Raw genomic sequence first — 16,156 nt, 5'->3', positions numbered from 1 at the left:
GACCAGCATCAGCTGGAAAAAGCTTCCCTGCTTTCAACAAAGAGACCGCGCACCATCTAACACAGGCTTATAAACTGCATTGTTTCTGCTGCAAACTCCTTTGGATGGCCCGTCCTACTTCAGAAGAGAACAATTAAGCAGCTGGACAGCGAATAAGCCAAATTCCCCCGAGAACCGCATTGCCTACTACCCATATATACATTATCTTCCTTCTGGTCCCTCCCCCCTCACACCAGGAGGACTCTACCTTAAAAAGCTAGCCCTCTGGTAGTTCACCTTGTTATCTTCCAAGCAGTGTGGATGCACCAGGCACCACAGGGTAGCTGAAAGAACAGTCCCCTGTTCCGTTTTGGATATCCCCCCCCCCCTTTCTCGATCAGGTAATTACATTTTGCACATTTATTTCAAACGAGTCAAAATATTGCCCCTACCTTGGAAGGATCTAATCCAGCAAGTAAAGACAGAAGAAGGAGGTTGAGAAGGCTGGACCTCGCCTGCATTGTGATGTGGGTTTTTGCCTCTCTTTACTCTGTTTTATGTAGCCACTCCACTCACTGCGGAGACCTTTCCCACGTCAGTTGCACTTTCTGCCTGCCAGTCAGAGCAGAGTGGAGGCAGAGGCGGCGGCGGCGGCAGCAGTAGCAGCAGCGGCAGCAGCGGCAGCCGCCCTGGGGGGCGTTCTAGGAGTAGGGAGTCCGGGAGCTCAGAAGCTGGGACCTGCTACGGCGGGCGCTGGCCGAGGTGCTGAAGCGCCTCCACCTGGTGCGCCCTGGTCTACCCTTCTCCCCTTCTGCTAGATATCCAGCCCACCTCAAAAGTTTTGACCCAAGAAGATAAAGGGAGTTACTGCTAAGAGGTGTGGAGACCTGAGCAACGGATATGACATCATTACAGCTCCTGGGGTTTTGTAGGTGGTGGGGGTGTTTTGCGGGAATTTGTTAACCAAAGGACTCTCACGCTCCAGTTCAGCCGTGGCTGGCAACTTGAGCTGCAGATAGAGTCAGCTGTACATAGTATTATGAAACAGGCGCCGCACTGGAACCTTCTGTCATTGACAGAGGACTCGATTTCAAATTTGGTGCTTTCAACAAAGTTTTCAACTAGACTGCCATGTCCTTCCCCCCACCCTCCATTCAAGATACATGTTTAAAGAATTACAGATTCATTTGGTTATTAAGAGATGAGTATGGCCACTTACAAATACTTAATTGCAAAATACTTTGGGTGATGCAGTGTGCACTTATTTTTTAGGGGAATTCTGTAAGCCTGAAAATACATTGCAGGAATAAATGAAAATGACTTTGTATTTTGTTTTATTACAGATATACATCATTAGTCCCCTCAAATGATCTTCCCCTATATACACATCCATACCCAGAAATGTAGTCTCCTTATCAACTTGACCTGTGTTTGTACCTGAAGAAAAAAATTTATGAGGGGTACCCAATGGGATAGCAGAATAAATTATTTCTAAGTTTTGAACTAATGAAAAGGTTTTTGTTTTCCAGATCTGAGTCCTGGGTGAGGGGTCAGCAAGGAGAAGCAAGGCGTCGTCACTCAGCCTAAAACATGACTACACTCAGACAGTTTTATTTGTCTGAAACTAAAACAATGTAAATGTTCTCAGTGAGATGACCAGGTGGAGAGGATTTGGCAGCCACCAGAAAAACCATCTTCATAAATCACATCTTCCATAATTCAGCTTTTATTGTTTTATAAAAAGAAATACTTATTAAGATTTAAGATATGCAAACTAGATCTATGGCTTTGATTATATGTACATTCACATTAAACAAGAAAAATTGTTTGAGGTATCAGATGCATAGCATGTTCAAAATTTGCTTCTATATTTTCACTGAAACTACTCTATTTTTTCAATGTAAAAATACAGGATTCAAATGTTTCGAGCTATAGTCATGAAAGTCTCTTATCATAATATCTCTTTTTGTCCAGGTACTATTCATGTCTGCCTGTGTAAAGCTACATTGTTTCTTTCTTTCTTTTTTTTTTTTTTTACAAAATGTAGATGACATAAAGAAAACTACGTCTGAAAATTTCATTGTAAAGGAGGGGATTAGGCATATAAAGAGACCATAGAATAATAGAAAAGGGTTAGAAGTGCTTAGGGTTTAATTATAACCCAATAATCACCACCATATTTATAATTTCACATTATTTTTAGTATAAAAAATTAAAAATATTTATCTTGAAACTACAGAGTTATTCTCAACCCATTTGGGATAACTTTCTAAAGCATATTTATAGCTAGTTTATTTTATTTACTTCTTTTAAAAACCTATTTCCATTCTATTATTAACATGGTATGACAAAAATTTCTTTGTTTAGTAATTCATATCTAAGAGTTATAATTTTTATTCTCAGCCATGTAAAATCTTTCTGTGAGACTGTAGGGTCAAAATTAATTTACCAAGTTGTGATGGTTGAAAGACAGAATGCTTATTGTTTTTATTTAGTCTGTAAATACATGCTATATTGTTTGCAGATTAGATAATAAACAGTAATTGCACTACATGTATTTAGATGTATTTTTTTTATCCTAAAGTCTCATAAAGCATGCAATTTATATGATGAAAATATCATTATACATTGTAAATTTCATTATTAACAGGTGTTCTTATGGCAGCATTTTTTCATAGAAATAAAAATACTCTGAGCTCAAGGTGCACAGTATCAGTATTTGAAGCAAGTTCTGTGTGGACATTTGCCCCTGTTACTTTGCATTTTGTGCATTTGGCAGTACTGGGGTAGCATTTGTAACATGGGGTTTATAACACTCAGTGTATGAAAGCTTGCCAGAAGGAACTGATAGGAAAGGATGATGATATCTAGGGTTCTAAACTAAACACTACATGATAATTATATTACAAATGAAAATAGATGATCAGAACATCCCTACAGCATGCTTCTTTTAAGAGAAACTCAGTCATTTGTAGAGAACAATCAAGTTCAGTAATAAATCAAAGCTGTGCTAAACCTGCCACTGAACAACAAAAGCTCTAAACAAAGCAGCAGAAATTCACCAAACCCTACCCCCCTCTGGCTCCTTGCTAAAATAAAACAGCACAATTTCTTAACTCCAAGTAGACTTCTATACCTTTTACTTAGTCACTTGTTTTGTGGCAGAGCCCTATCACATTTCCATACAATCAATGTAATGACACTGAGGTCATGCTGTGCAATGTATTTGTATGTAGCCATCCACGGAGTATTTCTCATGTAAGGGAAAAAGTCCATAAAGCACTTTGTATTTTGTCTTACCTTAATTAATCCAAAGGGTCATTCATCTATAGTAAATACTGAAGTTTCTATTATATTTTATCTCGTGGTTTCAGATTAGTGACTACTGACAACTTAGGACATATTATAAAATATTAACATAATTATTAATATTTATAAATCTTGAATTTTCAGTAGAGACATGAAAATATTATATATTTGTAAATACCTCTGAATATTAGCCTGTTATTACTACAGTGGCCATAATTTATTTTGAAATCTTTGCAGTACTACCAAAAATTTATTTAGCAGCTTTAAAAGAGTTAGTTTCAAAAATGAAATTGTATTTATAGGTAATACTGAGAACAATTAAAGGTATTAAAATGTGTGTACCTGATATTACAAAGGAAATTCTTATTTACATACTGCATTTAAATAACTATTTTAAATATTTCAGTATTGTTTGGATGAGAAGCTATGGTAGATCTCTTTCACAATTTTTATGGTACCTTAATGTTTTAGATATGTCCTAGTGTGCTAAAAAAAAATCCAGTACTGTTTTTGTTTCATTTGTTACCTAACATTGAGAGATTTCATTATGTTGAAATAGAAGCTAGAATTATCTAAAGGAAGGATAAACCTGTCAACATTTCTTTTTTACAGTCATCAGATAAGTGAACGTTAGATTGCTGTTGACTTAGTTCCTAACGTCCTTGACGTGTAAAGTCCTTTCATACTTTTTCTTAGTTTACTTTCTGTTTTTCTATTCTGTCTTTCAGACAATAGTTTTATTGTTCACTTAACTATTTCTGTCTAATCCTCCACCACTCCTAACTGCTCTAAACTCAGGCTCTGATAATTATGTATTAATTTATTACTCTTATGCCTATTTATTATATGGCTTATCCCTGTATTAAAATATGTTCTGAGAAGGATCTTTTGAGCTCAAGCACCCAGAGCAATGCCTTGCATTTGGTTGCCACTTAATCAATAATGGTTTGGTGATTAAATAAATGAATGAGATAATTTTCCAATTACATAATGTACAGCATTTACATATGCAATGTTTGCTAGATGCCACTGATTAATTTCCTCTAGGCACCTCAAACTCGGTATTTTAAGCCAACATTTTATCTCTAGTGTATGAACATGAGACATGATTTTTCCCTATCTCAAAAAGGCCTGGAAGTCATAGAAAGATCGATGTGACATAGCAAGTCAGCAACATCAAATGAAAATGAAAAAAATATATTTAGTCATTTTGTTATTGAATTCTTGTTTATATATAATCTAGTAATTAATCTCTATGAACATTTCTTTTCAAGAAAGTTGAAATATTAAAATAGTGCCTTTCAAAGATAAGAAAAAGAAAACTTGAGGTAGAGGGTAGTTGTTAGTGAGAAAGTCAAGGTCAAATTATCCTAAGGGCTGGGCATGAGGCCCAGTGATAGAGCCTCCTCAGCATATTCAAGGCCCTAGGATTGGTTCTCAATGCCATTAAAGATAAAAACAGATTATCCCAAAATGACAGTTGTTAATGTATTATTCTTAAATGCTGACTTAATGAAGTATAATCATACTGATATCAAGTATCCAAATTTTATCCAGTCTGTTACTAAAAGTGTTAATTTTCTTTCATTTTTTATAACTTTATTTTCATTATTAGTGTGTGTGTGTGTGTGTGTGTGTGTGTGTGTGTGTGTGTTTTATTCTGTGTTTGTGTGACTTTGGGTGTATTTGTGGAGGTCAGAGCACAACTCTCTGAAGCCAGTTTTCTCTTCTATTATGGGAACTTCTGCTTGAATTCAGGTAATTAGGTTTGTATGAGTAGGACTTCTGCACTCTGAGCCATTTCTCCAGACTCAAGGCATTTATTCTTCATAATGCCCTCTTCTAAACAATACATACAATTTCCCTAATGGAGAGCTTAAACTATTCATGTTAAGGTCCTTAAATTCCTTTTTTTTTTTTTTGTTTTTTTGTTTTGTTTTGTTTTTTCGAGACAGGGTTTCCCTGTGTAGCTTTGAGCCTTTCCTGGAACTCACTTGGTAGCCCAGGCTGACCTTGAACTCACAGAGATCTGCCTGGCTCTGCCCCCCACCACCCGGCTTAAATTCCTTTTTTTAAGAAATTGGTATATATCTACTGTATATGGTAATGGTAGCTAGTCATAATCACATTGCCATGCTGCTGTTAATACAAAATATGCTTTGAACACATGCCCCAACATTTCTGAATTCCTCTTTTTCACCCTCCCCACTCCTTAGTCTTTTTTTGTTCTCTAGATGGTTTCATGTATAATTTCATGTCATATTTAATACATGATTTTATGTGTCTATGCAAAAATGGAAGAGCAACAGAAAAAAGAAAACATGTAAAATTTGTCTGAGACTGACTTTATTCAATTATTATGATAATATCAAGCTATAGCCATTTTCCTGCAAAATGATATACTTTAATTCAGTTCATGGTTGAAAAAATCTATTGTGCAAATGCATCAAGTCTTTATTTATTTCTCTGTTTATAGATACCTAGGTTGGGTCCAAACAGCTATTCTGAAGAGTTGCAGTAAATATTGTTATGCAAATATTTCTGGGATATGATGAGTTAGTTCCCTTTGGGTAAATGCTCATCAGTGGTTTAACTGGGCCATAGGGAGGGACTATTTTTAGTATTTTGAGGAACTTCTATGCTATTTCCACAGTAGCTAGATTAAGTCACATTTCCACAAGCAGCACATAAAATTTCTCTTTCAAAATACATTTGGGTATTCATTGGAAATTATTAGAATTACCACCAAACAAGGAAAAGACAAAGCTAGTTGATGATTTATGTTCTGTTGAAATGAGCTTTAAAAAATGTTTGGGGTTACAGAATTGTCATTTTTTTAACTGAGTGCTTTCAACACTGTGGGAACAAACCATCCATCAGCTTTGACAAAACCTTTGTGACTATAGATACAAGGTAACAATTAGTGCAACTCCATGCAAAACAGATATTGTAAACTTAATATTATTTTATTTTGTCAGGGTGGTATACTAATTAAAGCAAATAAAATTTGACAATGATTTTTTAATTGGGCTCTAAAGACAATGTCACTGACTTAACAAATTAGTGAAACATAAGAATGTACAAAAATAAATTGATAGCCCCAGTACAACCTTATTTTTTTTATCTACCCATGCTGATCTATGCAACAATCATGTTCTTTTCCACACTACAGTGGTTTCTTGATAAAGATTGTTTTGGAGAAATTCATGGCTTGACATCATAGAAGTACTAGTAGATAGTGAAGTGTGATGATTTTTGCCATAGATCATAGAGCTTGACATGGGAACATCATGAAATTCCATTGACTTTTAATGGTTCATAGAGTTTAATGTCCAGTTCTTTAATATTTAGTCAGAAGATAGAAATGTGACTGGTAAGTTTTAAGGCTAATGAGACTATGCCATGGGTCTTTTTTCTAATTAACTTTAATCTTGGCAAATCCATGAATTCAGGTTCAGCGAAGAGATGATCATTTATATAATCACAGCTGAGTGTTTAATAAGAATGCAAAGATCATTTCAAGATGCAAATCTGATCCTTCAGAAATCCTTTAGTGCCTCCCCATTGACTTGATGACAAAAATATAAGTCTCTTAGCATAATGCACAGGTTATATGTATGGACTCAGGTCTCCCTAGAATCAGCTCACTAATAGTTGAAAATATTCCAGTTCTATTGATTTACTTGTAACTCTTACAAAATGTCACGTACTCTTCTCCACAGCATTTCCGTGAACAGCACTTTCTTCTTCAATTTCGTTTCCTATCTTCTTTATTTGACTTCACATTTCAATTCATTCCCCACCTTTTAACACAGCCTTGTCTCTAACATGTGATTCCACTTTCTGCTGTGGCGCTTACCACAGTTAGTTGTAACTATGGATCTGAACCTCCATTTCACACACTAGCTCTGGAATACTTTAATATCCACAAATGTGTATCTGCACCAGGTATTCTACAAATATGTTATAGCTTTCAGTTTATTATATTCATGGGATTTTTTAATGTGTGAACATGTGGGTCCCTGATTCTTGTGCCTTCTGTTGGGGTTATTTTCCTTTTGTTTATTTGCCTTGTCCAAATTTGGTGTGATGGGTTTTTCTTTAGCATGTTCTATTTTATTTCATTGTATTTTGTTGTTACTTCTTAGAATTCTGTTCTTTACTGAGGAGAGACAGAAAGGGAGTGGATCTAGATGAGATGAGAAGTGAGGAGGAATTGGACTATAATCAGGATATATTTATGAGAGAAGAACCTATTTTTATTAAATGGAAAATAATTAACTGCCTTCTTAATTCTGGTACAAGAATTTAAAATCTCATAGGTAACATGCAACTCTATTTGGACCTATTTGCCCACAGTGGGATCTAAGAATGAGTTGGGTGCAAGTTTCACTACAAGAGAAATCAGCAGAAGTTGGGATGACAAATGGATTGTGGTAGAGCAAAAAAGCAGTTGATTTCTTGCCTTATATATCTGACCAAATTCTGATGTTCAGTAAGGTAGTAGGAGAATGTATCTATATCTATATCTATATCTATATCTATATCTATATCTATATCTATATCTATCTATATCTCAGAGTCTAATGGGATTCAAGAGGCAAAGGTATCTTGGGTTTCAGGAACTTACTGAAATTACCAGTTGAAAAGACAAGTACTACAAAGAACCACAGAAAAGCAGTTCTGCTCCTAATTCTAGAAAAGCTGTAGTCTAGGGTCAACTCAATTTATTCTCTAGACTGAAATGCAAACAGCTCAGTAATTTATCTGCTTAGATAATCTGAAGGACAATTATGTCATATGAATTGCTAAAGCTTGTAAAATCTATGTCTAGCAGTCAATCAGAAATTTTACATGTATTCCCAGAAGGAAAAATGTATAACTGAAACAGATGTGTAATATATGTGTGTGTATGCATAAAATTATTTTTGAAAGAAATATAAACAAAATAAAAAGGAAATATGTAAAATGAATAAATAACTAGTTGAAAAATAAAATGGGATCTGTAAAAATCAGATGGATATTCTCAGATGTCAAAAACATAAGCTAGACATGAGTCAGAATTTTTTAATGTATTTTTGTTAATTATTTGAGAATTTCATATTTTATGTATTAAATATTTATATTTATCAATTAATATTTATTAAAATATAGTTTATGTTCTATTTATTTAATTTATATGTATCTTAACATATTCATTTCATAGTCCTCCAGCAGTTTCTCCTAAATGCATACACTCTATCATCCCATGACTTTTCAACTTCATGCCCTCTTTTTTTTTTTTTTTAATAATATACATTGTAAAATTTGTGCTGATCATATACTTCTACATTTTGGACCACCCATTGGAATGTGGTCCATCTATCAGTGATCACAACATTAAGCAAAGAAAACATGTCTCTCCTTCCCTCAGAAGCCACCAACCAGATTACTCATAATTGTAATCCCAGGCTGAGAAAGGAGGAGTAACAATAGTTTGAGGTCAGTCTGAGCTACAGAGTGAACTACAATACCTTTATTAAAATAACAAACTAACAAATAAATAAAAATAAATTATATTCCTACAGAAGATTCAAAACATATTGAAAACTGTTGAAATTGTGTTAGTAAGTCCTAGACTAAAATGTAAACAGTTCAGTAATTTATCTGCTTAGATTATCTGAAGGATGATTATGTCATAGGAACTGCTGAGGAAATACCAGCTAGAGGATAGAAAAATAAGTGAACATAGCATGGTACATCAAGTTGAAGAAGGACTGAGCTCCTCCCCCTGTGTAAGGGCTGGGCAAGGTAATCCAGCATAGGGAACAGGTTCCCAAAAGCCAGCTAAGTGTCAGGATCAGGCCCTGATCTCACTGCTAGGAGCCTTACAAACAGACCATATGCAATTGTCACACACATGCAGAGGGCCTAGGTCAGCCCTGTGTAGACTCCCTAACTGCTAGTCCAGAGTCCATGTACTCCCAAGAACTCAGGTCAGATGTCTCTGTGGGTTCCTCCATCATGACCTTGACCCGACCCTGTTGTGGTGATATTTTATTTGTCCTCTAATAAATAAAGCTTACTTGGAGATCAGAGGAAACAGGCAGCCATTATATTAAACATAGAAGTCAGGCAATGGTAGCACATGCCTTTAATCCTAGCATTCAAGAGGCAGAGATTTATCCAGATCTCTGTGAGTTCAAGGCCACACTGGTGACAGAGCCAGGTGTGGTGGCACAAGTCTTTAAGTTCCAACACTAGTTAATCATAAAGATCTGGAGGTCTGTACAGACAGACAGGAAGTGACAGAGGTGGTCAGAAAGAGGAAGTGATGTAGCTATGTGGAGAGAGGAAGTGAGATTGCAGGAACAGAAAGGACATAGGCATGAGTATACATGCAGTAGATCTCTCTTTGGCTGAGGATTTCTAGAGATAAAAATGTGGCTGGCTTCTTACTGTTTCTCTGATCTCTCAGTTTTCCACTCCAATATCTGGCTCGTTTTTTTTCTTTTTTATTAATAAGACCAGTTAGCAAATTGTGTTACACCCTCCTCCCTTTCTTTATGAGGACTCCCAGAGCTTGACCAAGTGCTTGGCTGTGGAACTCTGCATCTGTTTTCATCAGTTACTGGATAAAGGCTCTGTGATGACAATTAAGGTAGTCACCAATCTGATTACAATAGATGGCCAGTTCAGGCACTTTCTCCACTATTGCTAGGGGACTTAGCTGGGGTCATCCTTGTGGATTTCTGAGAGCTTGCCTGAAAAGAGGTTTCTCCCTAGCCCTCTGTCCTGCCCCAAACTGCCTTCTCCACCCAGCCTGACCAACCTGCTCCCTCAGGTTCCCATCTCCCCATCTCCCACCCCATCCCCAGTTTACCCAGAAGAGATCTTCTTTATTCCCATTCCCAGGGAAATCCATGCATCCCTCTTTTGGCTTTCTTTGTTATCTAGCCTCTCTGGGGGCTGTGGATTGTACGTTGGTTATCCTGTACTTTACTCCTAATATCCATTTAAGAATGAATACATACCACATTTGTCTTTCTGTCTGGGTTACCTCACTCAGAATTGTTTTTCCTAGTTGCATCCATTTACCTGAAAATTTCATGAAGTCATTTTTTTAAATACTCCATTGTGTAAATGTGCCACATTTTCTTTATCCATTCTTCAGTTAAGGAGCCTCTAGGTTGTTTCCAGGTTAAGGCTATTATGAATAATGCTGCTATGAACATAGTTGAGCAACTGTCCTTGTGGTATGATTGAGCATCATTTGGGTATATGCTCAATATTGGAATAGCTGGGTCTTGAGGTAAATTGATTCCCATTTTTCTGAGAAACTGCCATATTTATTTCTAAAGTGGTTGTACCAGTTTGCACTTCCACCAGCAATAGAGGAGAGTTCCCTTTACTCCACATCCTCTCCAACATAGGCTGTCTTCAGTGTTTTGATCCTAGCTATTCTGACAGGTATAAGATGGTATCTCAGGGTCATTTCAATTTGCAATTCCCTGATGAGTAAGAATATTGAGAAATTCCTTAAGTGTCTTTGAGATTTTTCTGTTAAGAATTCTCTGTTTATATCTGTTCTCCATTTTCATTTTTTCCTTATTTTTATTATTATATTTGTGTTTTAATTTTACACATCAGCCATGGGTTCCCCTGTTCTCCCCCTCCCTCCCCCTCCCCACATTCCCCCCAGCCCCTCCCCTCCATTCCCATGTCCTCCAGGGCCAAGACTCCCCTGGGGATTCATTTAAACCTGGTGGATTCAGTACAGGCAGGTCCAGTCCCCTCCTTCCAGGCTGAACAAAGTGTCCCTGTATAAGCCCAAGGTTCCAAACAGCCAGCTCATGCACTAAGGATAGGTCCCAGTCCCACAGCCTGGGTGCCTCCCAAACAGTTCAAGCTATTCAATTGTCTCACTTATCCAGAGGGCCTGATCCAGATGGGGGCTTCACAACCTTTGGTTCATAATTCATGTGCTTCCATTCGTTTGGCTATTTGTCCCTGTGCTTTTTCCAATCTTGGGCTCAGCAATTCACACTCTTACAGTCCCTCCTCTTTCTTGACAATTGGACACCTGGAGCTCCACCTGGGGCCTGGCTGAGGATCTCTGCATCCACTTCCATCAGTTATTGGATGAGAGTTCCAGCTCTACTGTTAGGTTGTTTGGCCATCTGATCACCAGACTAGGTCAGATCAGGCTTTCTCTCGACCATTGCCAGCAGTCTACAGAGGATGTATCATTGTAGATTTCTGGGGACCTCTTCAGCACTCTGCCTATTCCTGTTCTCATGTGGTCTTCATTTATCATAGTCTGTTATTCCTTGTTCTCCCTCTCTGTTCTTGATCCAGCTGGGATCTCCTGGTCCCCTAAGCTTTCTTTTTCTCAAATCTTGCCCTTCATTACTCCCACTGTCATCCAGGTTATTCATGTAGATCTCATCCATTTCTCTGTCATTGGATGATCCCTGTGTCTTTCCTAGGGTCCTGTTTTCTAGGTAGTCTCCCTGAAGTTGTATAGCAGTCTAGTCATCTTTGTTTTACATCTAGTATCCTCCTATGAGTGAGTACATACCATGTTTGTCCTTCTGAGTCTGGGTTACCTCACTCAGGATGATTTTTTTTAATTGGATTATTTGGTATTTTGACGTCTAGTTTTTTGAGTTCTTTACATATTTTGGGGATCAGTCCTCTGACAGATGTGAAGTTGGTGAAGATCGTTTCCCATTCTGTTGGCTATCGTTTTGTCTTATTTACTGTGTCTTATTTGCCTTACAGAATCTGGGTCCTACACCAACTTAAAGTGCCATGCTATGTTCAAGCCCATGGGAGCCCTGCCCCTTTCTGAATGGAGATGGAGGAGGAATAGGTTGATGGAAAGCTGGGTAAATGGGAGTCAGGGAGGAGGGAACTGGAGGAGAGGAGGAAGGGAAAATTGTGATTAGTTTATAAAATAAAGGGGGAAATGTTAATAAAAAGAGAAAAAAAGAAAAATAAATGGAATTTAAAAACAGGCGATTTTACTAATATGTGTGGGCTACTGTCAAATACATAGTGTGTTTGTGTTTCTAATGTATGTGGAGTCCTAAATGAGTAAGAAAGGAAGAAGTAAAACACACAGATATATCTGAAAATAAATATTTTATCTATGCTACCTAAGAAATTTTTATTTTTATGTATATATGGTGTATGTGTGTGTGAGTGTACATGCTTGAATGCATATGTGTGTGTATTTGTGTGTTTGTGTGTATTTGTGTGTGTGTCTGTGTGTGTGTGTGTGTGTGTGTGTGTGCATGTAGATGTTGTGGGTGTTAAAGGAGTGTGTCTAATTATCTAGAGATCAAGTAATATGTGGTTACAAGCCTTCCTATTGAGTGATGTGAACAGAACTCTGGCAATTCTATTTCATTAACATGTGTTGGTCTGTTTGCATTTGCAAGTTTTCTCAAGGTAAGAGGTGCATTTTCCTACATTTTCCTTCTTACATACATGAGCCTCTATTTTTATGAGACATTGGCATTTTAAATGTAATGTTTAGTATCAACTTTATAGATTTTTGAAAGGGTAGTATTTTTTTCAGGTGTGAATTGATTAATTTGTGTATCAGTTTCTGTCTTTTAAGGAAAGTTCAAATACTTTGTAGTCTAAATAATTATTTTTTTTCCAAGTGGCTAAGCTTCTTTTATTTTTAGGGTAGCTACTAGCCCCCAAGATGTATCTTCACCTGAGTGGAATGCAGATGATTATGATGTTCTCAGAAAACAAAGAGTCTTTTCTGAATTCAGGTCCTGGTGCTTCCCTACAGTCTGTCTGCTCACATTCCCTCTTGGAGGTGTCTGTGCTCTTATCTACATGTCTTCTTTCCACATGTCAGTTCTAGCTTTTGACTGTCTTACAAATAACCTGTTATTTTTGTCTATATGATGCTTATTCAGATAAATTTGGATTCCTTAGTATTTTGTAATTTAATCCCTCTTTAGAATCTTTGGACTGATAAGGACTATATTTTCTTACTCATCCTAAAATTTGGTAGAGCACTGAAAATAAATTTATCTTTTAAAATAAATAATATATCATATACAATCCTATATATTTATATATGTAACTACATATTCATAATACACATATACATACATTTATGTACATGCTTTAACAAATTCAGCTTCATTTAATTAACTACTAATTCTGATACTCTTTCAAGAAGCAGAAAATTTAGGCCAAGAATTATTCAGAGAAAAGCAGAAAAATTGAGAAAAGTAACAATGCTGTCTCTAAAGGGTACTAGAAGCTCTATCAATACAGTGTTATTGGCCAGACTGAGAGTATGTGAAGGGATTTAAGTAATTACTATGGTTATGCAAGAATAATAAGCAAGTAAATGATTTATTCTATCTAAAAACTACATAGCAAAAGGAAAATTCAAAATATATTTATCAAATAAATGTCCCTAAAATTTTTGGAAGCATTGAAATGTTCTTGATGGTTTATTTTCCCACATAAAGCCAGAAAATTTTTAAGAGAGCATTATATTTTTAATTTTTTCTATGTTAGAGAGTTTGAAATGGAATGTCTAATATTCATGTATTGTTTCTTTTAATTAGGTCCTTCATATGATAGTAAAAAAAACCTAACTCAAAGAAAAACTGTGTACACCTACATTATTGGCGTCAACTTCTATCTTCAGACAAGCTTTATATATATTTAATTGATAAAATGTAATAAATACGAATATGAAGCCACCAACTGGATAACTATACTCACTAAAATATATCAATATTTTAATAAAATTATCAATTTGACAATAAGTAGTTGTTAGTATTTCTTTGAATATTTTCAATCAGATAGATATTTTAATCTTTCCTTTGATTTTAAATGTGTTGGATTTTATGACTGGTTAGCCTTATTTATCAAAAAGCTTCCAAGTAGTTCTAGAGATGATAAGTTATGCAATGCAGACCTTTTAAAATTTTTAGGTTTTTTTTTTTTGCAGAATAATGATTTTGACATACATTTTGTTGGCTATTCATGTTTAAAATTTTACACATGAATTATAGAGATGCTTATCAGGTTCAGGTTAATTTTTGCTGGTTTAAATTTATTTTTTTAATTGAGAAATTTTTTTATTCATGTTAAATACCAATCAAAGCTACCTTCTTCCCTATTCCTGTCCCTCCAGCCTCCCCTTTCTAACCCACCCTACATACCCTCCTACAAGAAGGTAAGGATCAGAATCCATCCCTGGTGCATAAGCAGGCTTTTTGGAGCCCACTACCTATAATGGGACATGTCACATAACTTTGAGGCAGTGGGAGGGCTTGGGCCTGCGTTAACAGGTTAATTTTGGGGAAAGAAATGCACATGTTTTAGGAATACAAGTACAGTCTGATCATGTTCACTGCTGCTGCATCCTTGTGTGGCTTCAGGGATTGGCCAGACAGGACTAGTGAGGGAATGAGGAAAAGACAAATGCAGTGACACAGTAAAGCTGAGATCTATCAGTTGGGCTCTGCAATGTGGAAACTGCAACACCTCAGAAGATCAGGTTCATTATATACAGTTGACTAGGAGACAGGGTTGTTGCATACAAGTGAGTCGAGGAGTTAGGTTTAGCTAAGCTCAGTAGCAGCATTCTCCACAGCGAAGCAGTTCTTGGGATGTAAATATCCAGGATGATAAAGCTACAGAGGACTTTTCTGCACACACACTATTGAAATCCACACATAGACAAGAGGGAAGCTTTACCATTCCTCTGAACCTCACCCTTGGAGGGAACACTTTTCCATGGTTCTAAGACTTTGGTCCTTGATGTGCTGTCTCATGTCAACACACACACTCAAGACTTCACAAATTCAGGGATTTCTCTACTCTCAAAACACTACCATATTAAAATTCATTCAACTCATTTTATCTTGATTTTGTTATTCAGTTTGTTGTTGGAGATCTTCTCTCCAGGTGCCACTGAACCCCCACGGTCCCACAACCCACCTATAAAATAATCACTCAGACACTTATGTTACTTATAAACTGTATGGCCATGGCAGCCTTTTTGCTATCTGATTTTTTATCTTAAATTACCCATTTCTATTCATCTATAACTTGCCACGTGGCTTGTGGCTTACCTGTACCATATATCTCACTTGTCATTGCAGTGGCTGGCAGGTCTCTCTGCCTCAGCCTTCCTGTTCCCCGAATTCTCTTCTCTTCTTGTTCCGCCTATACTTCCTGACTGGCTACTGGCCAATCAGCATTTTTATTTACACAGAGCAATATCCACAGCAATTCATTCTCATCTTTAAACATTGGCTTATCACACCAAGGTATCACATTACACATTCACTCATCATTATAGAAATGACATTTTGTATTACTGAGTACACTAAAATATTTCCTTCTTGGGTCTCTGAGGGAATTGAAGATTAGATAGTTGTAGTAACAGTTAAGAAATTGGTTGGGGATTTAGCTCAGTGGTAGAGTGCTTGCCTAGTAAGCACAAGGCCCTGGGTTCAATCCTCAGCTCAAAAAAAAAAAAATTCACAAAAGAAACTCACTAAGGCAGTATAGCAGTATAAAATATACAAGTTTGAAAGACATCATAAGATAGTTTTCTGTTGGTAATACAAGTTAGAATAGAAAGTGAATTAGATGCACTTTGAACTCATCAACATAGAATAGATAATGGAATATTTTCTCTGAATTTGTCAAATGTAAATGTACTAGACATTGTTGATGTATTTATTGCTTGTATATATTGTATAAGTTATTGTCCTTATTGTATATAGTTTTTCTTATATTAGTTATAATTTTTTATTATTTTTAATTGTTTTAGACAGAAAAGGGGAAATGTGGTGATATTTTATTTGTATGTTAATAAATAAAGTTTGCC

General features: G+C 36.3%; 1 protein-coding gene across 1 annotated transcript in view; it reads right to left on the bottom strand.

The window, feature by feature from the left end:
* Olfm3 (olfactomedin 3) overlaps window positions 1-883 on the bottom strand; it is a 224,210-nt gene extending 223,327 nt beyond the window's left edge. The window contains exon 1 of the mRNA XM_036190647.1: window positions 432-883. Coding sequence (XP_036046540.1) covers window positions 432-500 — 69 coding nt within the window. The 5' untranslated portion in view covers window positions 501-883. The remainder of the gene's footprint in view (window positions 1-431) is intronic.
* Between the last annotated feature and the right edge of the window lie 15,273 nt (window positions 884-16,156).

Source organism: Onychomys torridus, chromosome 6 (genome assembly GCF_903995425.1).
Source record: "Onychomys torridus chromosome 6, mOncTor1.1, whole genome shotgun sequence".
Lineage (NCBI taxonomy): Eukaryota > Metazoa > Chordata > Mammalia > Rodentia > Cricetidae > Onychomys > Onychomys torridus.
The sequence above is the reverse complement of the archived record's forward strand: the minus strand, read 5'-3'. Positions and strand labels throughout refer to the sequence as shown.